At 42.0% G+C, this 25,973-nt stretch overlaps 1 protein-coding gene across 1 annotated transcript in view; it reads left to right on the forward strand.

Annotated features, from left to right (window-relative positions):
- Positions 1-273: 273 nt before the first annotated feature.
- The window catches only part of chd9 (chromodomain helicase DNA binding protein 9), a 76,748-nt gene continuing 51,048 nt past the window's right edge, over positions 274-25,973 (forward strand). The window contains 3 exon segments of the mRNA XM_032520892.1: positions 274-403; positions 3,656-5,255; positions 21,768-22,174. Coding sequence (XP_032376783.1) covers positions 3,759-5,255; positions 21,768-22,174 — 1,904 coding nt within the window. The 5' untranslated portion in view covers positions 274-403; positions 3,656-3,758.

Here is a 25,973-nt window from a genome sequence, read left to right on the forward strand (position 1 = left end):
TACGGTGCATGTACGAATGTAAAACCTCTCCGGATTGGCTCTGGCTTGTACGCGGCCATCTTATGCACTCTTGTCAATATTGACTTTACGCATGAAACCATGATTTAATCAGCCGTTTTCCGGGACTGGTTGGCGTCGGCAGCCAAACAGAAACAATCCCACTGAGGGAACCGGTTTTTCCTTTTACGCTGAAAGGCAAAATTGTTGCGAAATGTCGCTCGTCCAATCAGAGAGGAGGTTACTAACATGCAAATGTAGTGTTATCACAGTCACGTCAGCAGCAGCGGTAGAGCCGCTGTGCCGTGGTCGCCTGCAGGAGTACAACTAACAACACAGTCACAACTTCGCCGATAACACTCGCTCTACATTTACGTCTGGAATTGGACTTTGGTGTTCGTTTCAGGTAAGAAATGTGTTCTTCATTGGATTTTTTTTTTGTAGAGATGTTTCGGACTTGGGCGGTTCTGTTTCATTCAGGCAAAGAGCTGTCAAATTGCTGACAGTCGGTTAGTGAGGCTCGCCTCAGCTGTCTGATGACACACAGCATTGCTGAGTGGGTATCTTCCCGGTAGAAATAAGACCGTTGACTTGCCAACATGTCCGCATTAGTTTCCCGCAAGTTTGCATATACAATAACAAATGTCATCGTACTTTTTTTGTCAAGTAATTGAAAATGCGCGTGGCTCCAAAGTAGTCCTCCGTGGGTCATGGTGGTCCTGAACTGACAGCGACCAGCCTCAGTCAACACCGCACTTAGCCTAGATATGTAACGTTAGACCAGGTAACTTAGCATTAGCAGTGCCAACACGTCGGCACTTTTGTTCTAAATGAAAACGAAAGTCGGGCGAGGATAACAAACAAGTGTTGTATTATCATGGACACTGTCGAAGTATCCATCCATCTCTCCGGCCTCCTCCCCCTCCTCCTCTTTCTCAGTGTGGTCACGACACCCTTTTACCCTGTGGTATCCAAAGTGGAGGTCTGGCTAGGAGCACGTGTGACCAAATCTACGGCCCGCGGCTACCAAAATTGAAAATGACCCACGTGCATTAATTTTGCGTCAATTTGGCAAGCAGTTGTCATTTTTTAAGTAGCGCAACACATTGCCGCCTCGCTGGTTTATAAAACACCGCTTGGAGCTGAAGCCATTGCTGGGCTGAAGATGATAAGGATGCTGCTGAGACTTCAGAGGTAAACCCTGTGTCTGTTTAATGAGAGCAAGACTTCACAACAAACTTATTAAAGCTTTAAAAAACGGTACGAACATGTTGCAGATAACCTACCAATGAAAACAGAGTCTTGAGTAGGCTACTAAACGCATGCGCCTTCAGTCGCAATACTTATCTACTTTGTTCCCAAAGTGGCTAATTTGACGCATTTTAATCTTCTGGTAATATTGCCTTAATTTTGTTTTGGTCGTTTTAGCAACAATTTGTTTGATGTTGTTTGACTGAGGTGCGTAGAAGTGTCTACTTGCAGGATTCAATGGCGACCTCGGGACCGCTCTTGTTGATATTAGGTATGAGTTACACGTGCCTGTATTGTGCTACAACGTCATTATTATTAAGGAAACATCTAGAAAGCGACTAGGTTAAGGGGACTGGTCTGTGGCTTAGGGCAAGATTGGATGTGTTTTTAAAGGTTATCAATGGCTTGGTTGTCAAGCTCAGGAATATGCTGCAATATCCATTGTAGGCTACATGGGAAAGATGATTAACGTGTATTGTTTTTAATTTCATATTAGCCTATACAAACAGTTCTGCCTACAGTTTACTGTTGTATATCCAGCTTGATCGGAATTCTTACTTCGCCTCATCTTTCAACTTGTCTGACTTATTGAAAGTCACCAAAAAGAGAGTATCTATTGGAAATCATTTCAAATGACACAGAGTTTAAGTTTCATCATGTGTTTGTTGTGTGTTCATTAAATGAAAGGATACAAGCACACTTCATACATTGTCCTGTGTTTGCCACAAACTCATTACTGTTACTCCCAATGATTAGTGCACATCTAAAGTGAGTATCGCTATCATCAGAAACTCCAAGTAGGCCTCATAGAAAAAAACTTATTTACCAGGGTTACAGATGGTGTAATTATCACTCAAGTGACTGGGAAAAGTTTCTTATTGTACTTAAATTGCTGAGATGTGGCAGTGATGCACATTCTCCTCTCTAGCCTATTTCACGTGTCTCCTGAAGATAGGCATCCAAAGACGCTTACAAAAATAACATTCAACAACATTCCAGTTAGGAATGTTTCATACAATTAACAATATGCCAGGACCATCACATGATTCCCAATAAACAGCATAGTAAACAAAGCACTGGGGTGACCCTGAGATTGGAGGCAACGACCAAATAGAGAGGAATGGCTTCATGCCTGGAACAGATTATTTATTGGGATCTGTTGGCGGTAGTGGGTGCGGAGAGTGACAATATTTGTCTGTGGTGGCATGACAGTGAGCCATTTAAATGATGTTACCACATTCTAAACGTACTCCTGGAAATAAAGCTTAGTGCTGCAAATTATTGTCAGCTGTGACATTACACAAACACACACATCATTCACAATCACCTTGTAACAACATAGCGTAAATGTGAAAAGTTTTTTAAGTTGCTCGCATACAAATACATTTAAGGTTGTCTGTTGCTCGGGGATGTGTATTAGGATTTTAGCCGAGTAATAGACATGATGTCCATTTATGATTACAAATCACACATGCAGGAGTTGAGGCTTTCATATAGTTAAAGAACTGTGACCAACAGCCAGAAATTACCACTTTCCTGTATGTTTAACACATTTTTAAGCCAGTCTGTCGTTTGAAATACAGCCAATGTTAGCCAATGAAACAAAACGTACATCTACATGTTAGACTAAGATACTAGAGAAATGGCTGTGCTTGTTTGTGCTTTTGTATGCCTGCCTGTGTGCATAGCAACTCAGCATATAATGACTGACCTGAGTAAGCTTCTGTCATCTTCCTTTGGTCTGTGGTTGCAGAACACACGCACACACAAACACACACACACACACCCACACCCAAAGAACCTCATCTGCCTCTGTCCCTAGCTGTTGAAATTCTATCAGCTGTCTGCACCTCCCACACATTCTGCAGTAGCAGGGCAGGCCGCTTCATTGGTTTTGGGGGTGGCGGGTTGAGGTGCGTGTGTCTGAAAGGGGAGGGGGTGAAGGAAGAGGCACCTGCTTATGGCTGGCGGTTGGTATGCACCAGCTGCTCTGCTACACACATGAAAGGAAGTGCTGATTGGTAATTAACGGTACCAAATTTCTCAGACTCTTCTGACCTAGCCATTACCTGCCTTTTGAAAGCTTTTTTTAAAAACTGGTTGGGTTTTGACATTTATGTAATTCCACTAGCCTACAAGAATGTATCAGTGATGATGAAATGGATAATAAAAGTAAATCTGGTTAGGTGGGGCAAGAGTATTGCAAAAGTTATCATCTCAGTCTAAAAAAAAATGATTAATTTATCTTTGTGTGGTGGGGTTTCTGCTGAATTATTTTAATGAGTAGCTTGTTTGTATGTAAACTGTTCTGATCTTCATCTAGACCATACATTACTTAGTAAAACACACCATCTTCATCTTCTTATATTAATGTTGTTTTATTTCTTTCCCCGCTGTTTTTGGAAAGGGACACAATAAAATGGCCATGCTATAGCTCACAGTGAGGCTCATTGGGACCAGCTTGGATCCAGTGGAGTTCCAAAGGTTCCAGTTACCCTCCGGGCTCTGCCATGGACTTCTTCAATGACCCCAACCTCTTTGTTGGAGGTTTGGAAGGGCTGGACGAGGATGGCTTCTCCTCAGCACCATCACTCGTGGATGAGCTTAATCTCACTGCTGACTTTGAGCCCCTCCAAGTGGAGCCTCTAGACCCAGGGAAGCACCAAGACATGATCCCACCAGTAACTACCCAACAAGCCATACCTGCTTACAGTCAGCAGATAGGTCACTACATTGGCATTAAGGTACAGCATCCTTTGGGGCAGACGTTTTCTGGTCCTGGGGCCACAAGTGGTGACTTAATTACAGACCAACATGGCCAGTACCATAATGCTGCCATGAGCCAAGTACCTCAATCCAATGGGCTGTTCTGTAACAGTAGCAGTCCAATGTGGGGCAACCAAGACCAGAATGGAAATATGTACCATCCATTATCTCAACAGCAGCAACAGCTTTGTCAGCAGCAACTGCACAACCAGCAACTTCATGTCAGACAACAACAAACACAGCAGCAGCAACAACACCACCCGTGTCATCAACAACAGGAGCAGCAGCACAGAATGCAGCAGCAGCAGCTGCAACAACAACAGCTGATGAACCAGCACCAACAAATTAATACACAGACTATGTCCCTGCAGCAACAGCAGTGTCACAATTTCTCCTTTCAGCAGGGAGGTCAATCTCAGCGCCAACAGCAAGTTCACCATACTCAACAGCAGGTTCAGCACCAACTAACTGTAGGAGGACCAAGGTTCCATTCAAGGGCAATGCCAAGTAAGTCTTATTTGGATAGTCAAAATGCTGATCTGAGTGGGACTTGCTTGCAACCGCAGCAGCAGCAGGGTAGCTACCAGTCGACAAGTGGACGACCGGAAGACCCTAACCTGCCCTTTCCCATGCATTCGTCATCTATGGTTCACTCCCTGTCCTCATGCTCAGTCAGTTCAGCCACTGCTTACCAAGCTGCTCAGTACCCTGCCTACCCCGGGGAGCCAGAAATACCCAGTCTCAGTCAGCAGTCATTGTCTATGCCCACCACCACCACGGCACCCCTCGCTTCTACAGTGCCTGAGCTATCAGTGACAGTATGTCAGTTTCCATCCACAGCAGTTATGAGGACCCCAGTTAGCCAGGCAGAGGAATGTCCTTTCCGGGCCCTTCGTTGCTCTGGTGAAACCCAGGGAAACTGCAAGTCTTCTGAGATGTTTGGCGCGTCTATGAACTGCTACCCCAGCATGTCCAGCCAGCTGCCCTCTGAGCAGCCTCTGAGCTGCAGGGCCATCAACACTAATGGATACCAATCATTGGGAGACACTCTTCTGCCATCAGAGGCTCAGGATGGAGACTTGGAGGGCCTGGAGCCTCCTGACCTCCTGCCAGACCTACTGCCCCAGCTGGAGGCTGCACTCAGTCAGCATGATGAATCCCACTGTTCCTGGGTTGATTCCAGACAGGAACGGGGACATGAGCACAGGAAACCGCCACCTGTTGACTACAAGGAAGAAAAGGTAATACAATACATATTCATTTTTTTGGTTCTTACAAAATATAAAGCATTCATTGGTTGATATTTTTTTGTTTTGTTTTGTTTTTTAGGCACATATATTTGAGCCACATTGTTGCAGAGCAACCCTCTGAATGTAATATTTTTGTCCTTGTCTAAATTATATTTGTACAGTCTTTGCACCCTTTACCCCAATTTCTGCTCAGTGTATTGATATGGTAATAATGAGGGGAATTGGACAAGAGTAAAGGTTGATGAGTTTAAACTAATTTATATGTTACATTGCACTGATGTATCTGCCTTACTAATGGAGAAGATGTCTTCGCTGGTATCAAGATCATTAATGTGTTTGTCCTGGTGTGGCAAGGCACAGAAACTAGTCCCTCATGTAATGTTTAACTCGCTATCCCTGGTAGAACATGTGCCTGTAGGAAACCTGCAATCAGTTGGTGGATCCTACAGTAGGGCCATCTGAAAGCCTTCTGTAAATAATAATGGTCTGTCCAGCCTGGCCTGTCTATCTGCTCAATGTGCCGACAGCAGGTCAGGCCTGATTAGGCTAAGAGTGGTAGGAGTGTCTTCAGGACTTAGCTGTAAGCATACTTAAGGCTATATCAAGATGTGGGTCAGGGCAAGCTACAGGCACTTGCACACGGCCTCGCTGGAGTGTGGGGGAGGTTGCACACTGTTGTGGTAGCTGCCACAGTTTCTGTGCGACTGTTTGTGTGTTTGTCCGTGCACGTGTTAGAGAGTGCACGGGAAGAAAAGAGCATGGTGGAGGAGAGTGGTTAGCACTTGCGGGAGGGGGAGGGGGTTTGCGATACGGAGAGGGCAGTAGCTCATGGAAAAAGGAGAGCTTAGGAAAGAGACAGGGAGGAAGAGCACGAGAGGGAGAAGAGCAGTAGAGGGGGAGGTTAGGAGAATGCATTAGCTGGCTGTAACAGGCTTCAGGCAGTTCCTGGACCTCAGTTGGCTAGTAACTTAGTAGCATCCACACACCCTCCTGGCCCACGAGTGACACATGACCAGCAGCAAAAGCAACAGACGTTTCATCATAGTCTGCCCACTTAAGAAGGGACACACATTTTCAACATTTATTTCTTTCATATTTTTGTTCAGATTTCAGCATTATTACAAAAGCAACATATGTTGTAACAATTTAACATATTTTGGTGAGTGCAGCAGAAACTGATTATCTCAAACTGGAAACATGTACATTTGGAAAATTCAATTTTTTTTTCATAAAAGCCCCCCGGTATGTTGAGTGCTGCCTCGGCTATCCCTAACAGGCAGCAAGTGACACAACTGGTGGCCTGTATGGAAGAGCTCTGGTTAGGGAGACCTTTAGCTCTTCTGCAAAGGTCTGTGATTAAAATGGGGCCATAAACCACAGCTATACGAATGAGCATCTCCCCGTCTGTGTCAACATCCAGCCCTGTGTTGATGCTTACAGGCTGACTGTGCTATTCATGTGTACTGATGTGTGAAGAGCCTGCTGATAGAGTGTTTGCTGAACAGGCAAGGCATCAGGGGCTCGCTGCCCACTCTTCACTCCCCCGCAGTGAATGCGGCTAATTAGGATTTCCAGTTGTTTGTAATGGTCAGCTGCAGCTGTGATGAGCACCAAGGGTTCAAGATTAAATAGTTGTCCAGGTTGCCAAATTCAAAAGTTAAATTGAGTAAAAATGATCTTGTAGGCCCTGTTGCAATGGATTTACATTTAAATGAACAGATGGGTGTAGAACTCTAGCCTATCCCTTGAATCATTTCAGCAACATTTATGGACGGCATGGGGCTTTCTCTGACGAGGTAGCACTCTAGTGAGACCCTTCTGAGCTGGATGCCAGTTTGTAATGTTAACGTGTACTCAAGTGAGCCAGCAGTCAGTCTTTATGCTGTGTAGTCAGGAATTTCAGACTGACGTCTGAGAAATCAAGTTTAGCAAAGGAGATCTTAGAAATTTTTCAAATGAACTTCAATAACCTGGTTAATATGAAATCTCTGTGAGCTGGTCTACAATTACATTTCTTTACTACTTCTTTCCATATTAGATTGGCTTATTTCAAATGTGTTGGGTGATTTGATGCTGCAGATAAATGTATGTAAAAATATAAAAACGGACAGAAAATAGTAAAACGTTTACATGTATAGCAGTAAACGGGGTAATGTCTTACCCCAGTTAAGTGAAGAACTGGGTTATGCCAGCTCTCTCTGTATAGTGTACATGAGCGGGGGAGAATGTCAGGAGTAACTCTAACTCCGGCACAATAGGTGGCGCTCTGCCAACGTACAACTGGTCAGAATAAAGCTTTGACTTTTTACAAAGTTATAGCGTCTTAGACAACTTGGTTTTATACATCCATGCTTGAAAAACAGGGGAGAACATCAACGACATTTTAGCGCTGTACTAAATGAGTTATCTAGGAATGTTAACCGGGTTGTGAGAACTCTGATTTTACCCAGGGTAAGGTGTTTACATGGCGTTTGAGAAACAGGGGTATTGCCTTAAGGCGAATACAATCAGTTTTTTTAACTGTAAGCACACTGATTGTTAAGTCGTTCTGTTACCATTTAGCCTTGCTTTCTCTTTTAGAGCCAGGAGTTTCATACGCTATTTCAACCTTGCTGCATTTTAATCTGTTCTGGTAAATTTGTACCCATTTTCCCTTGTCATGACACATGTATTCTAAATGATTGGCTTTACAACTTTTTGCCCTGCTATTACACTTAGTAATTTTTAATCAGACCCAAGGCTTCAAATATAATGTTGCCTCCTCTCTGCCTGCCTGCATTGCTGTTTTGCATTGCTGACTCTGTGGTGGCCTCTGCCATCCTCTACGCTGTGGTCTGCTGGAGGGGGGGCAGCTCGACCGCACGGAGCAGACTCAATAAACGATCAGAGAGGCGAGCTCTGTCCTGTACTGTCCTCTGGACCCCATAGAGAAAGTAGGGAGAGGAGGATGTTGCCAAGCTGACATCCATCTGGACAACACCTCTCCACCCTACATGACACTGTGGGGTCCCTGAGCAGCTCCTTCAGCAGCAGACTGATACACCCCCGTTGTAGAAGGAGAGGTACCGCAGGTCCTTCATCCCGCCGCTGTCAACTCTACAACGCCTGCACTACCTGATAGTGTTGTAGTTTCTGTTCCTGTTTTTCTCCCATCTACATCACACACTTTCTGTTTATCTTTAATATTGGTATTTATATTATTTTATTACAAGTACTTACTTTTCATATTTTTGGTCTCAGGTTAATATAATTTAAATTATGCTACCGACTCTTGCTTCTTGCTCTAATTACACATTCAACTTAATTTTTAACGTCACTTACACCGCAATATTGTTTCTCTTATCTGGCAACCGCACTTTAAAATTCCTTTTGTTTGACGGCATTTTACTTACTCAGTCTACCATATTTTCATTGTCTATTTCTTGCCTGTATTTTCTTGCCTTGTATTTCTTGCGTGCTTACTTGTTTGTGTGTTATTGTTTTGTTTTTTGTTTTTTGCTGTTGCTGCTATGCTGCTACTTGTAACGACAGAATTTCCCCGTCGTGGGATAAATGAAGTATAATCTAATCTAGATTTGTAATGTTACTGGGTATTGCTGCTCAACCCTCGATACCCTGCCTTGGCCTCTCAACTGTATCGCGAGTAAGCAAATTATGATATCTGTGTGCTCTTGCAAGTAGGGCTGGTGCGTTTATGTGTGATATTCAAGCTTTGTTGCTTCCTGACCTCTCTGAGGTTTATATAACTTCTAGACAGGCAGACGGGGCAGGCCAGGCTATGCCAGAAAACTTGACACCATGCACCACCCCACCACCACATGTACCACACACACACACACACACACACACACACACACACACACACACACACCACACACACACCACACACACACACACACACACACACACACACACATTTACAACACACATCATCGGGAAACCTGCTACTGTCTCATTCTCTCACACACACACACTCACACACACACACACACACACACACACACAGTATCATTTTTTTTCTTTCTTTTTTTCTTCCCTCCCTCCCTGGCTCGCTCACTATGTCAAGTGTTCTGACTGGTTGCATCCGGCCTCATCAGCCTGTCTGTTTGGAGGCTTGCCAGATAAGGGCGGGGGATAACTAGAGGTCAGAGGTAAACAGGAAGTCAGGCGGTCCTTGCTGTGGGCGGAAGGGGAGGGCTCAGTGTAGGAGGAGGTAGGGGAGGAGATTGGACTGAATGTGTCAGGAGCATGTGGGAAAGCTGCCAGCCCAAACTGTCAGTAGGTCTGAATTTAAAGTATGCTCTTTTATTCTGCTTTTCTAGCCTATTTCTTTTCTCCATTGCCTCTTTCTCCTGGGGATTAAATGGCTTTGAATATTTTTCTGGGGTGTTTACTCAGTGGTCAAATGTGGATGTTTTTTGTGTGTATGTGACTGGAAGGCTTTTTTGTTGTGACGTGAGGCATCTTCCTTGAACTTGTTAACCTTTGACTAGCGGAGAAGGGACAGCTGTGTGGTTAGACTACCACAGTATCTCAGGGTATAAAAGTACTTACTCTCTTCAGGAAGACTGCATGAAACTCACGTGTGAATTAGCCTCAGTGTAGTGTGCAACACAGGATATTAGGAAAGGCAGGAAGGGGTAATGACCCCTTTGCCCTTGTGTTTACAACTGACAGTGGTTGTTGTCTTGTAGTAAGAGGGAGGGTTTGTCTGAGGAAATCTTGGAATTAAACATCTTACTACAAAGGAAAGCTTAAATAAAGGTAGCAAGAGTAAAGTTATTTGAAGTTATTGTACAATAGGATTGCAATAGGTTTGTCCTACAGTTCCTCTTGATATGTGGTTTCTTTGTGGTTTGACTTTGACAGAAGTTGGCTTACTGGTTACTGATTTGTAAGTTTAGCAAACGTGTGTGTCAGTAGGAAGTCATTTGCTAGTTGCCATAGACTCCTATGTTGCGGGTCCAGTCTTTGTCTATTGAGTGTTATGCTTGTGTTTTACAATACTCTGTTTCTTTTGACTTAATTCACTGTCTACTTTAGAAGAAGAATGTCTAAAGTTGAAACTGGTACTGTATGTTTCATAATATATCAGCACTCAACTGTGTAGTGAGTCAAGCTACAGTACCGTCATACAGGCTTATAAAAAGATCAGTTTAAATAAACAAAGACAAAAAAATGATATTGATTGTAGGGTTCACCTAATCAATCACCTGTTCAAAAAGTCCTCTTCATTATTGACTCAAAAGTGTTCTATTCTAACTTGTAAACGTATTCTTCTAACTTGCTTCATAGTGCTTTGCAAAAACATGTTTTTAATCTTGAGAATTATTAAATAACGGTCATGCAGCAGTCATTTGAGAGAAAGCCCATCTTGCTATTGCTGTGCAGGTTTCCTTGGCTTAGAGGAGAACATGTGGCTAGACTCCTATACATATCATTAGTGTTGCCACACACCACCATCCATCAAAACCAGTGTAGTCTCTGCTACCTTAATGGAGCTTTTTGTTGTGCAAGCAAGCATGTTTGTAGTTCAAAGTGCCTTGGGAGATTATTATTCACAGAAATCAAAAGATCTGGATGATTGTTTGTAATATAAATTTTGTTGTGCTTGTGTACTCATAGTAGGTTTCCAAATTTTAAAGCCTACAGATTTTTAATGTTTATTCAACCATTAAACTAACTTTAAACATTAATTTAAACATTCTAAAAGATGTAAAACACAACAGTTCCAAAACAAGTATCCACAATGTGCCCTGTGTAATACTGCCCATTGTGTACTATTGTTGTGTAAAAAAAAGTACGGAGTGTGGATTGGTGGCTGGAGAGATGCCACCTGACCTCCTGGGCACTGCCAGGTGCTCTTGAGCAAGGCACCCCCCCAACGTGTGTGTGTGTGTGTGTGTGTGTGTGTGTGTGTGTGTGTGTGTGTGTGGTGTGTTTTGTGTGTGTGTGTGTGTGTGTGTGTGTGTGTGTGAAAAAAATGAAATTGAATTGAATCAGATTTGAATAAGTCTGGGTCTTATTTATTAAAAACAAAAACATTTGAGTGCATCATTTTTGTGTTGATTTACAGCAAATTATCCAGAAGGTATAGATGCACACTTCTAAAACCCTTTTTAATCTGGGGTTATTGAAGCAAACTAATAAAATCTTATCAACAGGAGAGCGTCTTCAAACTTGCAGGTGCAGTCTGAATAATAGCCCGGAGCAGTTAAACTGGGAAAGTAAACTAAGCATGAAATGGCTGACATTGTGATTAATATGCCAGTTATGTCACCGAATGTTTGTTTTTTTAGCCAACCTTTTCTATTAAAATTATTGTTCTTTGAGTAAGTGTTAAAAAGTGTGCTTAAATACAACTAATATGCCCACTGTTTTGTAGTTTTACATGAAGAAGACAACTTTACTCTCCTCAAGACCATCAGGTGTCCCTCTCACTTTCTCTCTCTCTCCTCTTTTTATGAACAGCATTACCTTTATTTTTGTATTTCTTTGTCATCCCTGAGTTGACTTATAAATGTGAATGACCACAATTAGATGAAATACAGCAACTGAAGAAAATCCAGTCACTCTGACAGCAGCACCTGTAGAGTAGTGTCTATATTTCCTTGTGTCCACCAATTACTCATCATCTTATAATAATAATTTGACAAATTGGCCCTCTTGCCCATTTTTAATTAATAATAAATTTAACAAGGCAAATGATGAAAATGGTTTTGCGTTTTGTTACAGAGGGTGCACTGTGCATTTGGCATGTTGTGTACTGTATGTGCAACACTCTGTACAATCTCCGCTCTCCTTCATGGTTCAGATGTATTTTTTTAGACCTGTGTATGATCTATTTTTCTACTTGTTTCCTGGTTCTCCATTTAGAATTTCTATTTTGTCTTACCAGAAAACCTGAGCATTTTAACTCACGGTTAATAGAATATCTTGTAATACTTTTATAAAATTATCCTTTTTTTATATATAAAGGGGTTAAAGGTGATCCTCTTCATTATGTTTTTTGTTTTTGGGCGAGAGAGCATTTCCGCCTGGCCTCTACCATTCCAACGTAGATTCATGCCACAGACACCTGCCTCACACTGAACAGGAGGTAGAATCGGACCAGGAAATTGAGTGTGTATTTGCCCTGCTCTCCCTTTGCCCTGCTTCAGTAATGAGGCATTTGTAAAGGTCTTGTTGTATTCCCTACCACCTCATGCCTTCCTCTTTCCTCACCTTGCTCTCTCTCTGTCTGGCTCTCTTCGCATCCTAAGGGACCTCCCCTCAGCGCCACTCTTCAGTTTGCACCAGTGTTCCCATTAATGAATAGCATCATCCGGCGTGCTTGTTTTGCACAGCTCAGCTTCACTTATCTGCCTGGTGTCTGCACTGCTGTGCGGTCTCTGATTCCGAAAGCACCACATCATTACTCTGTACAACCTCAAAGAAGAAGGTTCGGGATTTTGTATTTGACGCATCATGTGAAGTGCACAAAAAATAGAACTGTTCAATATGCAAAACACTTAATTCCTCTTGGGTAAATGAATCATACAGCATCTGCTAAGTTGTCTCTTCTTTAAAGGGCACCTGTCCTGCTTTCAAGCCCATGCTTTTGGTTATTAGGAGAATAGTCTTGTTCAGAGAAACAATCAAATACTGTTTAATAAGTCATGGTTAGGGATTAGTTTAGATTTGTGAAGGAGGAGACCCCATATGTATTTCAAAGCATTATTTCAGTGCACCATCTTTTACTTTTGTACCACTGTTTTCATGTGCAATAAGGGACTGTTGCTGACATTACTGGTGTGGCCACTTTTGGTTTTACTTTCACATTAGGTGGCTTAGATAATCTGGCTAAACTGTTGGCCTTTTTTTACAACCTCTTTGATTATCTGAATGCTTGTGTCTCTTTCCCTGTCGGACTTCACTGTTGCTTTGTCTACAAAACTAAAGTCCATGTTTTCATAAACTAGAATTATCATTTGTTTGCAAAAGCTTTTCTAAAAGGCCTGAGCAGAAATTCCAGTAAGGAACTCATCTATGTGACAAAATGGCATGTTCTACAAATGTTTAAATGTGAGAAGACAGAACTGATGGTAGCCTATGTGGTAGCAACACATTTCACCTTCCCAATACTTTGACTACCTCTGAATACATTCAAGTACAAATATTTAATTTAACAAAAAAGGTGACCTGCATTGTGAGCAGTGCGTGTTTAAACAGCAAAGGGTGCACAATGGCAGTACTGGGCAAAATTCGGGAGTCAGCTACTTATTGTGAAGGGTGTCCCTCTGCGGATGGATGGCCTCCTCCTTTCACTTTGGCTCATGCTCGCTGGTGCATGCACACAGTGGTAGCCCTTAAAATATCATCTTAAATCTTGCTATGTGACTGCCCTATGAGCTGACTCTTAAAGATACAAGAAGGGCGGATGCCCTAGTTAGACATCATTGCCTGCTCTTCTAGGTCTGGTCTAATTGACACAGAGCTAGGCTATACTCTGTATTCTGCACAACCCTCAAACCCAAGTTACAGCTGTTATTTTACCATGGTTAGTGAGAAAATGAACAACATGAGGATGCCAAACCAAAACACAAAACAGAGGTCAGGCTCCATACATATGACAACTTGTCACATTGTACGTTGTTTCTTACTTGTCATACTTCATCTTTGTATTGTCCTGATTGTCCTAGTATTTTCACTGGACTGATTCAGATAGGACAGACACTTAAAGGTGATGGCAGACATCTTTTCTCTTTACCATGCATTCCTGCCCTCTCTCCTCACAGTCACCCCCTAGTGTTCAATTCGGTCCTAGTCAGATAACTACGGTAGGTACACCATAATGCACTTGTAACACTTCACATGTATCGGTCTGCACTCATAAACCTTATTAGTTATAGGAGTGGCTGTCTGTGCTGAACTTGATTCAATAAGGGGGTCAATTAGCTGACAGCATAATGGTGAGTTAATAGTCTGTCTTTGTTAAAGCCTGTTGGATTGGAGTTGATTGGGAGTGGAGCGGGTCTGTAGTGGTGAGATCAGTTGGTTAATTGTATTGTGTGTGTGTGTGTGTGTGTGTGTGTGTGTGTGTGTGTGTGTGTGTGTGTGTGTGTGTGTGTGTGTGTGTGTGTGTGTGTGTGTGTGTGTGTGTGTGTGTGTGTGTGTGTGTAAAGTGTTTGCTTTTGTACGTGTTTTTGTTTGCATTTGTGATTATGGTCCTTTTTGAGCTTGGTGTGTACATGTTTACTATAAATATCTCAGACAGTTGTTGTATCTCCTGTGGTCATTGCAGTTGTCAGACTTGCACTTTGCTTGCTACTTTTTTACATTTTGGGCTGTTGCGTGGTTAACCCTCAGGATGCAACCATATCAGTGTATGTATCATACTGCACATTTTTAAGTTAAATCAGGCTTACAATTTCCAAATGACCAATAGTCGCTACCAGGTGCCAAATTAATGTTAAAAATTATTTGATTTTTAGATATCTTTTTCCACACTCGAAAGGATGTTAGATGGCTTGAATTGACCTTTTTCCCCCACTAGTTTAGAGTTAAGAACTCATTTAAATTTGTTGATGTAGCCAAGAGACTACATCACAATAACATTATGTGTTTCAGCATCTCTCTGCACAGTTCTTCTATCTGGTCACAATGGAGGAAGCCAACCTGTAGTAATAATGCTCTGTTAGACTTTCAGCAGCTTCTCCAGAGGGCACCATGCTCGGCCCTGCTACTGTTCTCCGAGCCCTGAATAAAGGATCATTAATGCGTGGTGCTGTATTTAATTGGTTGAGGAAGCATCTTATCTCCTTTCATTTATCAAACCTGCTGCTGCCTAACACTCTATTGTGGCTACAAACTTAACCTGTAGCCTAAGGCTTAATTAGAAGAACCTTATCTTTTTGCACCTACACTTAAAGGTGAAATCAGTGTATAGGTATGAGATCTGGTGATGGGTAAGACAAGGTGTTTTTGTGATGTTTTTATTTCTGTAAGAAACACTGAAACCCAAGCCTATTCTTAGTAAACCGCACTGAGAAACATTTTCAAGCAAGTGTCTAAGGTTCAACCATAGGCAAAAGTGATGAGACATTGTTTTTTGTCATTTATAGTATTTTGTGGTAGAGTCCTAGAAGAAGGCACTGGTCATAAGTCATCAAACACAGTCGGCTGCAACACAGCGTAGCACTCACAAATTGACAGCTGATTAGCAAAGTCATTTTTCTCATCTGTAAGACTGCGCATGAATGCTGCATTCTGGAAGTGAAACACATATATATATATATATATATATATATATATATATATATATATATATCTCTATCTCAATCTCATTTTAAATGGGAAGTATTCTTCTGACATTAAAATTGATCAAAATTGCTCCCAGCAAGCAGCGGTCTTGCTCAGTCTTCCATATAATAAAAAATATTTTGCTAATCTTTGCTTTGCTGTTAATATGAGTGCTACGCCGTGTCGCAGTTGACTCAAGATCAGTTCTGAACCTGTGAGAAATGCTGCTTGCTGTCTGATGGATGTTCATTAATTTCGAATGAGAGAATCCTATGGTGCATTATTTTGTTAACAATGACTTTTTTTTTAGTGATTTGATTATTGATCAGTTAGATGACAGAAAATTAATTTGACAGTTCTGATTATAACAATGCATTCATGCATCCCTTTCATATCATATAAATACAATGTTTTAGGATTGTTGGCCACTGACCATAGAAAATAAACTGAAGACATTGGCTCAACTTCTGGTTACATTTTGTGTGGTTGTTTGTGTGTTGGTGTTTTCAGATAATAGCAGAAAAACAAAGGTGTTGGCCAGACAATTTGAGCTAAAATGTTAAGAAAAAGAGAAAATGACAATAAAAGATTTGTAACAGGGTCAGCAGCTCGAGAACATTATCCTGGGTTTTGTGTGGATTTGATGGCTTGCTCAAGGACACTACAGCAGGGCTATTCCCCAGTGCAAGCAGCATTATGTAAACCAAGTGTGGTTTTACCCCTTAATTGAAAATGTCTAAAACGGAAATAACCAATAACCAGATCAAACATGTGCATTGTCTACAGCTGTATAGGTGCATAATAGATCAAAAGGCCTTTTTATATGATAATGTTGCAATTAACACTGGGTGACATTATATTCCAGTTAGCTATGGGTTTCATCTCTGTGTATGGGAGTAGCAGCCAGCTGTAGACGCTGGAGCATCGGTGGGTGCTAGCCATCTTATTTTCAGTCAGGGCACTGCCAGCGCTCAACTCTCATTTCCCTAATGGTGCGTTAGTGTGGACTCCTCACTGTAGTACAGGCATGAAATGAGAGCGGTGGCACATTAATACAGGCCCTTTGATGAGGTAGTAATGGAGTGTTTAGAGACAGACACCTGTGCCTCTGCAGCCACCCTACCCCTCGCTCTATATCTCCCTCTGTGGACGCGCGCACACACACATTTTTTTTTTTTTTCAACTCACTTACTTTATCCAGCTCTGCTACTCCCCTCCCCTTCCTCTACTTCTCTTCCCTCCCTCATCTGTCCTTAAAGTAGCCACTCCCCCCCCCCCATACAAAGCCGCCAGGCTTCTTTGCATATTAACTGTTTAGTGGCAAAGGAGCAGTGGCTTCATGCCATGTGACCGTTGATGCATGTGTATGTTGACTGTTTATTCTCTTTTCCGTCTCTCTTTGCTCTTGTTTTGATAAACACAAACAAAACTTTCCAATGGAAAAAGATTTTAAAAATGTTTTATCACTAACCGCAATGAATGGTAACTAAGTATTTCTATTTTGAGTAAGATGTTATTGGAGGTTTATCACATCTTACCTATTTTACCCATCAAATAATCTGTAAGCAGCGATTTATTTGGATAGTAGATGGCAGTTTTTACCACTTTCTTCAAGCATAATTCCTTCACCTTTTTACAGTGGAAAAAACATTCTGCACAGTTACAAGTGAAAGAGGTTGCATAATTATTTGCACTTAGGCAGGTGCAGTAATGCAGGACACCGTTTTGTTGTCATTTTGTCTGTTTGTGACAGTTTAGTAAAAAACATTTCTTTGTTAATTTGTGCTTACGAGTTTTAACACTTATTGCACTGTTGATGTGTTTTTAGTACAAAGCTCATCCTCAGGGACTGTACCCTGGTTGGGCATTATCTGACAGTGGATTTGTTTAGCTTGGAAAGGACACTGTTGCTCAGCTCCTGGTAAGCGTGTGGTCTGCTTTAAAGTCCAAACTCCAAGGCCTGGCATGGCAGATGGATCTGAGTCCTGCAAGTGCACACACTCGGAAAAGACAGTCATTGGTACGCACACATGGCAGTCATCTCTGTCTCTGTAGGAGAAGTAAAGCTGTAAAATGTAAAACTACACAAACTATATATATATATATATATATATATATATATATATATATATATATATATATATATATATCTATATATATATATATATATCTCTTTTCCTGTGTGTTGGCAGTTGTCATCTTACTAAACTTATAACCTCCTACTCTACTTACACACACATTCACAAATACACATTTTAAACCAGGCTGTCCACACCATTCCATTTGGTCAGTTGCATAGAACTTTATTGAGGTTATCAGTTTAACATGCAATGTAAAGCCATATTGTGTTGTAGCATACACACTCTCACCCACATATCTCACACCATACTTGGTTACACCTACAGCAAGTAGTGTAGTTTGCTTTTGGCTTGATAGATCAGAATGTGACTATGTTAAGTCGTACTAAAGTTCCTGTCTCTAGGTCAGGCTCTTGTCATCGAAGCACACAAAAGACATTTCATATCATACCAAAATAACACATTTGTTGTTGTTGTTGCTTATTGAGATTGTTTTATTTACTAATCCTTTTAAGTCAATAGCATGTAGAAACCTTAACTTGTCAGGAAATATGAATTGACATTGTCAAAAGCACACTCCGTTTTAGCCCTGTGTATGTGGGCAGTAGTCCTGGTAGCACTGGGCAGCTCACATGCCAATGTTTGCAACTTCATGAAAAGTCAATAGGGTGTTGACTGGGAAAGAAGCCTGTTCAGCTGATTTTGCACTGTAAATAAAGATGTAAAAGCTGATGGGGTCAGTAACTCAGGCCTGACCCAGTAATGCTGTGCACTGTTCCTGGCTTCAGGCCAGCCGTGTGTCTCTGCATAATTCCTAATACCATGTGCCAGCCGGTACACATGGCCCCTGCCTGCATCATGCGGTCAGGAGTCCTTTTGAAAGGCAGGCTCACTCCTCCTAGATCTGTTCTGGCTCACAGGAAGAGCTGCATTTCTTGGACACATCCCAGTTTCCCCTTTCGGAGTTTCTTTTCAGGAGTCATAGCAGAGTGACCAGGCCTTGACCTCACAAGTGCTTGAACTCACCACTGGAGAATAAGTTCAGTGTAGGCTCAGCTACATGTTTCTGGCATGGTTAGGGAGTAGGAAGTATGCTATATACTGTGTTTATTTCTTGTGTGTGTGTGTGTGTGTGATTGTGTGTGTGATTGTGTGTGTGTGTGTGTGTGTTATTAGGAATACATTTTTAGCCTTTGGGAAATTGTTGTTTGTTCATGTAGACCTTCTTTATGCTATTGTTCCATAAATATATGAGCATGGCATTGGCAGTAACTTACATAGGGACAAAAACAGCTACGATGTTGAAAAACTGTGATGTGGGCAAAATCCAGGACTTTGGGGGTTAAGTTGTGAAAGTTAATGTAATAACTGCTAGCACCATCTGCTGGCCTACTTCCTTACAAAGAGAGAGAGAGTGAGAGAGCTAGTGAGAGAGAGAGAGCGAGAGAGAGAGGGAAAAACGAGTCTGGGTTTTAACGACATCTCTAATATTCATGCTGATGCATTTTGCTGCTTTGTGCTTTCATTTTCCGCTGCTCTGCCTGCCAGACCCTCAAGCTCGCCATACACGCCCCAGCCAGGGAGAGGGGAGGTCAGCGGGTGAGAACGAGGAAAAAGATAAGTGGGAAAGGGAAGAAAAAACAACCGGCCAAATAAGCAAGCAAGCGAACACAAACGCCTTTTTGTGTGTAATAAAAGGAGGAACCTACCTTATCCTGGCTGGTGAAGAACACGAGGAGAGGCGCAAAAAGGGAAACAGCAAAGCGGAAAGAGCAGGAAAGAACAAGAAATAAGAGGCAGAAGGCTACGAGAGGCATAGAGGGCGCAAACGAAAGGAAGGCGGAAAGGGGAATCAATGAGAGGGGAGGAGAGAGGAGCCAGGGGAAGGCAACTCTGACACACATGCACACAGAGAGAGAGAGACTTGGGTAAAGTCGGACAACAGCAAAGCAGCACGCAGAATGAGAGCTTCCTGGACTGCCACGCACCTCCTCTACCGCCCACAGCGCTGCTCCCTCATCACCCTGTAAAGAGACAAACGAGGGTGAGAGAGAGAGAGAGAGAGAGAGAGAGAGCTCCCATGCGCTACTCTTGAGCCCTGCCCGCTGGGGGAGGAGGAGACAAACAGCTTCAGCGCTCTTGCACTGCCTGAGGAGAAGAGCTGACCGGGGAGGAGGAGGGGAGGCAAAAACGAGTTGAGAGGGAGGGGAGGGGGGGGCACACACGGCTCAAGGAAGAGTGAGAAAAAAGCGAAAAGGGAAAGAGTGAGTGTTTGTAAGAGAAAGCGTGAGGGAGCAACAGAGAGAGGAAAAATTCCGGCGAAAGGGCAAGGCTTTTGTTAGCCGGTTGGAAAGGGGGAGGAAAGAGGAAGAAAAAAACCCCACCATGTCTACAGTGAAGAGGCCAAGAGGAAGGGTAAGTGAGCTGCTCTGAGAGCTAGGAGGGAGGAGGGACGTGGGGGAGGAGGAGGGGCCGGCAGGAACTGAAAACCTCCTCTGCTACTGGCTCATGCTGCACTGCCGCCATCTTGAACTCATTGCTGCTTTATTTTCCTCCCCTCCGTAGTCATTTGCTTTGCTGTGCTAGACCGTATCAACGCACACTAGATTTAGTGTTTTCTTTTCCCCAACCCCACTGTCTATTCATTCCATATTCTATTCCCACCCTCTCTCCAAGCTGCCCTGTGCTGTAGTTATGTACAGTGCATGATTTGTGTGTGTGCGTTTTGTGTGTCGGTATCCTCCATGAGTTGAACCTGTCAGTCACCAGAGAGCTCACTACATGTGGAATTGAGGGGGTGAGAGTGAGGGAAAGCTGGCTGGCCCAAATGGAGCTCACTCTACCTTTTCATGGGTTGTAATGGTCCCCACTGTTTTCATGAGACTACGTGCTGCTAGAGGGATTTAAATCACTGCAGTGCTGGCAGGCTGTAATTTCAGTTATTTATAGATGTATTACACAGCTGCAGTGCTCCCAGTTTTGGTGCATTTTATCTTTTCTCCCTCACTCTCTCTCTGTCTCTCTGATGGAAGCCTGTTATATTTTTCTTCCTCTTGCTGATTATTTCATGTGCCCTCATGTTCTTCTGCTCTTAAGCATTACTTTCAACCCCCCCCCCTTTTTATCATTAACTTGAATGAGAACATTCCAGCATGATCCAGTTAATTTCTTCCTAAACGCCTCAGCAGTGTTGCACACGTGAAAATCATAATGCAGCTCGTGTGCGTGTGCATGTGTGTGTGTGTGTGTGTGTGTGTGTGTGTGGTTCCCCCCCCTTCTTTCCAAATGAATCGCTAGTTATTCAACTCCCTCCCCCCACTTTGTTGGCGAGGTTCAAGCTAATTCTCTTTATTTAGCTAGCAGTGTGGAAAAAAAGCAACCGGCCGCGCCTGGGCCATGTAGGCATACGCAACACATTTTTAGATTAGGTCATCCATTTATGGGTTCCCTCTCCGCTGGGCTCAAGGCCTACCACAAGGCACTTGTGTTGTGTAGGCATAACGGCAGTCACACTATCTATTATTCACATATTATCATGTATCAGCCAGGCTGGATAATTTATGTCTGAAAGGCTCACTGTAACCTGCCACATTGAGCCAGTGTTTACCGGGCCTTTAGAGTAGCTTACTCCACCCAAAATGATTTAATTTGTATCAGGCTCTGAGAGTTTTTCATGTCACATGGTTTCAGTCTTCTACACCTGATCTAAATGATTTCTTGGGGGAAACACTTACGCTGAAGGTGTGCTGGTAGAATTACGTAGGAGGTGCAGAGTTGAAGTGAGCATCATGTAAAGCTAGGCAGGTCCAACCCCCCCCCCACCCACAGCACTTGAGATGAGGACAGCAACGAGCTCTGCTGTCTGAGAGCTTCACACAGGTTGTGTTTTCTGAATGTGTGAAAGTAGCACCATTTTCTGTAAATGTTTGCTTATATTGCTCACCTATTAGCTGAGCTGTATGACTATAATGGCCTCATACATTGAAAATCAGATATACATAACACACTAAATATTTATGGCACATACACATACGTCTTTATGTATGTAACCCATTGACAATAGATGACATCTGGTCTGTTATATTTGTCTTAAAGAGGATTGTAATTCTAATTTTATTTTTTACTTTTCTCCCTCTTTACTCAGCCTCGGAAGAACGTTAATGGTCCTGGTAGCCAGGTACGGGTCCTCAGTCCCCAAATAAAGAGCAGCTCATCGTCCTCCTCCTCTTCTTCATCGTCGTCATCCTCATCCAGCTCCTCATCGGAGAAGAGGACGCCACGGAGGACACATCATCAAATGGATTCACCTACACAGGACAAGCAGGAGAAAGCCAATAGGATAATTTCAGAGGCAATTGCTAAGGCCCGGCAGCGTGGGGAGAAGAACATCCCCAGAGTTATGAGCCCTGAGAGCTTCCCCAGCTCTTCCTCACAGTACAAGCACCGTAAACGCGAGCACAAAGGAAATGGCAAGGCACGGCCTAAAGAGAAGAACTGTAGGAAGGCCTGTATTGTACCGTCCTCCAAGCCCAAGCAGAAGGCCAAGATTGGGTATGTAGTCACAGCCGTTAATACTTTTAACCCCTGGAATGTGCCGTCATTTGTTAAATTGATCCTGTAAGTAGAGATGTGATCAGGTCCTACCCTACCCAAAGCTATGCACAATTTCTTTTAACACAACCCAAGCCCAAAGCACTGCAGCATTTAATGAGCCTGAATGAACAAGTGACATATGCCACCGCAGTAGGTAAACACCCTGTCATTGTGCTACCATACTTAAGGAGATGTATGCACATTCAACCCAGAAGCAGAGCTGCTCCAAACTATTGTTTAAAACTAATACATGTACTGATCATTTTCTTCATAATTTTTTTTTTTTTCAGCATTCAATAGTATGCCAATAATAAGGACAAATCATAGAATGAACCAATGGGACACACCATTTAGGTACTCAAATATTCAATTTACAGTGATAATATCCTTGTTAATGGAGGAAAAAGCAGCAAAACAGGGATTTATTTTCTCAACCTCAAATAAACATAATTTCGCTAGTGTTTTGTCAGTACTGAAAAAAGGTTTTTCTTCACTGCAAGACTTTTCCTTCGACCTTCAGATTCTCTTCAGTTTATCAATTTTTTAGTTAAAAGGCTTAATTTAGAGTAAATTGATACCAGTTACAAAGTACTTGCAGATTATATGATATGCAGATGTGCAATATTAAGACAATCCTTTCACTTGCTGTTTTAGGGGTAAACACTAAAAAATAAACGACCTGATCCTATAAGCGAGGGAACAGCTGAGATTTTTTTTTTACATAACATGGTATGACCTTTTGTGTTTTTATGTTTAAATTAAGAGGCTAGATTAGCTGTTGTTCATTTATATCTGACAAGCTGCTGAATCCATGGGTCATCTATCTCCATGATCTATCTATCTATCTATCTATCTAGTCCAAGCTAGGTGTCCACTGAGTTTGAGCTTAGAATCTTAGCTCTATTACTTAATGATGAAACACACAATTTGTGTTAGGACGATGCTCATATTTATTTAGATTGATGACTTACACCTGCTGCCTGCACTGTTGTTGCCTTTACTATTTTAACCTGCTTGTGTACTGGTTGATGGTTTTACTAGTGTACATTTTCTGCCTGTGGTTGCCAAGATCAAAGTTCAACAGAATTTACAGCACGCCATAACAATAAACCAGGCTCAGTCACCAGTATAGACATCGGAGGAGCAAACAAAGGTTGCATTTACATGTGAGATAGTGGTGGTGGTGCCAAGTATATTCAGGCAAGTAGTGCTGTTGTATAGATACTGTGATCTGCTTCCCATCCCCCTGTTTAACTGCTATAAGCAGTGTGTAGCTATAAGCCACACCCAACACAAGCTATTAAAATATCAGCTGGTGCAGATGTGAGCGCTGGGGCAGGGAGCTAAATAAAAAGGGGAAATGTTTAGATACAGTAATGTCAAATTGTGCTGATGGAAACAACTAATGTAGTGTTATTAGTTTTAACCATGATTGAGGAGGCTTTTTCTTTAGACTTGGCATGAGAGAGACTGACAATGGTCAACATTGATATCTGGCTGGCACCTCTGTTGATTAATAATCAGATGAGCGAGGCAGACAGGGGAAAAGCTGTTGCAGATAATTGATTTTGATTTGAGAAAGTTGTGGTTCTGATGCTTGGGAAACTGGTGATATGATTTATTTACATGTCTGGTGATGCGGATAGTAACTCGGGATTGGCCGTTTGTTTCATAGCAGTTTTGATTATTAAATATAGGCTCATATTAATCATTTCATTTTTACTCTGTGACAAAACATTTTGAGATCAGAAAACTCAACTCTACCTTAGTCATTAGTAAGTGCACATCCAGATCCTTTTTTCCTTCATCTTCAGTCATGGAGACAAAACTATCTGCATTTAATCTAATGCAATCTAATACTTGTCAAGTCTTAAAGGGCAGCTGACAACTGGTCTGCATTCTGTCATTCAAATGTGTTACTGATAACAATCCTTGTCGTTGCTAGGTAATGAGCTGTATAACCCATTTTTTCAGTGTACCCATACTTGCCCTACATGCAGAAAAAGCATCAGATTAGGGTGCATGCAGCACAGCATGCGTATGGAGGCTAATATTGTCTCAGTCAACCTTTTATAGCATATAGCCCATTACATCATGCATTCCCGCCATTTTGAAACAACACATTTATTCATTTTGGTCCGGTGACAGACTGGCATAATCTTACAGAACAGTACTTGTTTGATAGCTTTGTTTTTTCTATTTGTTTAGTTTCTGAACCAATTCTAGTTAGGTTTCTCAACACAGACAAATGCTTTCTGCCTCATGTGTTTGTATTAATGCTACTATGCTGCATTTTATTAACCTCTTTCAAGTAAAATCTAAAAGATGCGTTTTAACTTGTAGCATATTATTTATGCATTACTTTATGTGTATGTATGTTTTACATAGCCACATTTGTAGATGCTCATCCTTGGAATAATGTCAGTTTGGAATAGGTCTTCCATGTAGTGAAATTGGTTAAGACCACTTTACAAGGCTTTTAAAGTTAAATTACTACCTCCAATTTTGCAATGACGGGTAATATTTTAAGATCTTAAAGAGTCTGCAGAAAACATGGATGGTGACAATTGATAATATGCACATTATCTTGACTGAGCTTCAGGCCAGTCAGAATTGCAACAATTGTATAAAGTATGCTTGATTTTGACAAAAGCGATCAAACCAAATCTGAATATGACCCTGTAGTTTGTCCTGCTTAACAAAATCTGAATGTTGTGATGCACCTTCAGGTTTCATATGTGTAATGCAGTCCATTAGGATGTGGAGTCGTTTACAGTTGTAGCACCTACTCTGTTCACTCTTCCATTGTTTTTATTAAGAAAGAAGTTCAGATGTGTGCAAATGTGGCAATGATGTTTAACTCTGTCTGTATATGAGAATAGGCTTGTGGGTGGGTGTGAATTTTTAGAGGTTTTACTTTTAACTAAGTAGAAACTACACAATAAAGACAAAACACACAATTTGGAGCAGATTTTTAAAAGAGCTGTACTTAATGATGAAGCGTGAGGCCTTAATAACCAACATACATTGAAAACAACATACTTGCAGGAGTAGAATGCCATTTTCCCTTTTTTTTGTTTAAACCATTCCCTTTTTATCAGAAATGATGATGGGCGCCTGGATAGCTCAGTTGGCGGAGCGGGCCCTCGTGTAGGGGTTTGATCCTCGATGCAGCGGGTTTGGCTCCGCACTACGGCCCTTTGCTGCATGTCATCCCCCTCTCTCTCCCCTATCAGTTCTTCAACTGTCCTGTCATTAGGGGCCAGGAATGCCCCAAAAATTAGTAGGGAAAAAGCGATGATGATGATCATTTTTATTTTCATACTATAAAAGATTAGGATAATAAACCTGTTTGTATTGTGTTCCATAAAGGACAGCAACCTATCCAGCCAGTTCAGTTTTACTGAGGCAGGCAGGTCTAGTCCTTGTATCATGAGAAGTCAGAGCACGATCCGTCACAGGCTCATGGCACTGTAATGTAAACATGAGACCTAAAACATAAATACTACCATTTTGGCCTGTACACCGGATGACCTGATTATACTCCCTCTTTTCAACACTTGCTTTTAGACGTCTTTATGCAGCCGTGAAAAAACGTTGGTAAAACAAAGTAGGCAGATATACTGTTTACAACATCATTAAAATGTATTGTTACTTTTAAAAATAAAAATACAGTAAATGCATAAGAAAGCAGATTGACCCTGTAGGTGAAATTAGGAATTAGATAGCTTCGGAACAACCACACACACACACACAC

Source organism: Etheostoma spectabile, chromosome 1, assembly GCF_008692095.1.
Source record: "Etheostoma spectabile isolate EspeVRDwgs_2016 chromosome 1, UIUC_Espe_1.0, whole genome shotgun sequence".
Classification (NCBI taxonomy): domain Eukaryota; kingdom Metazoa; phylum Chordata; class Actinopteri; order Perciformes; family Percidae; genus Etheostoma; species Etheostoma spectabile.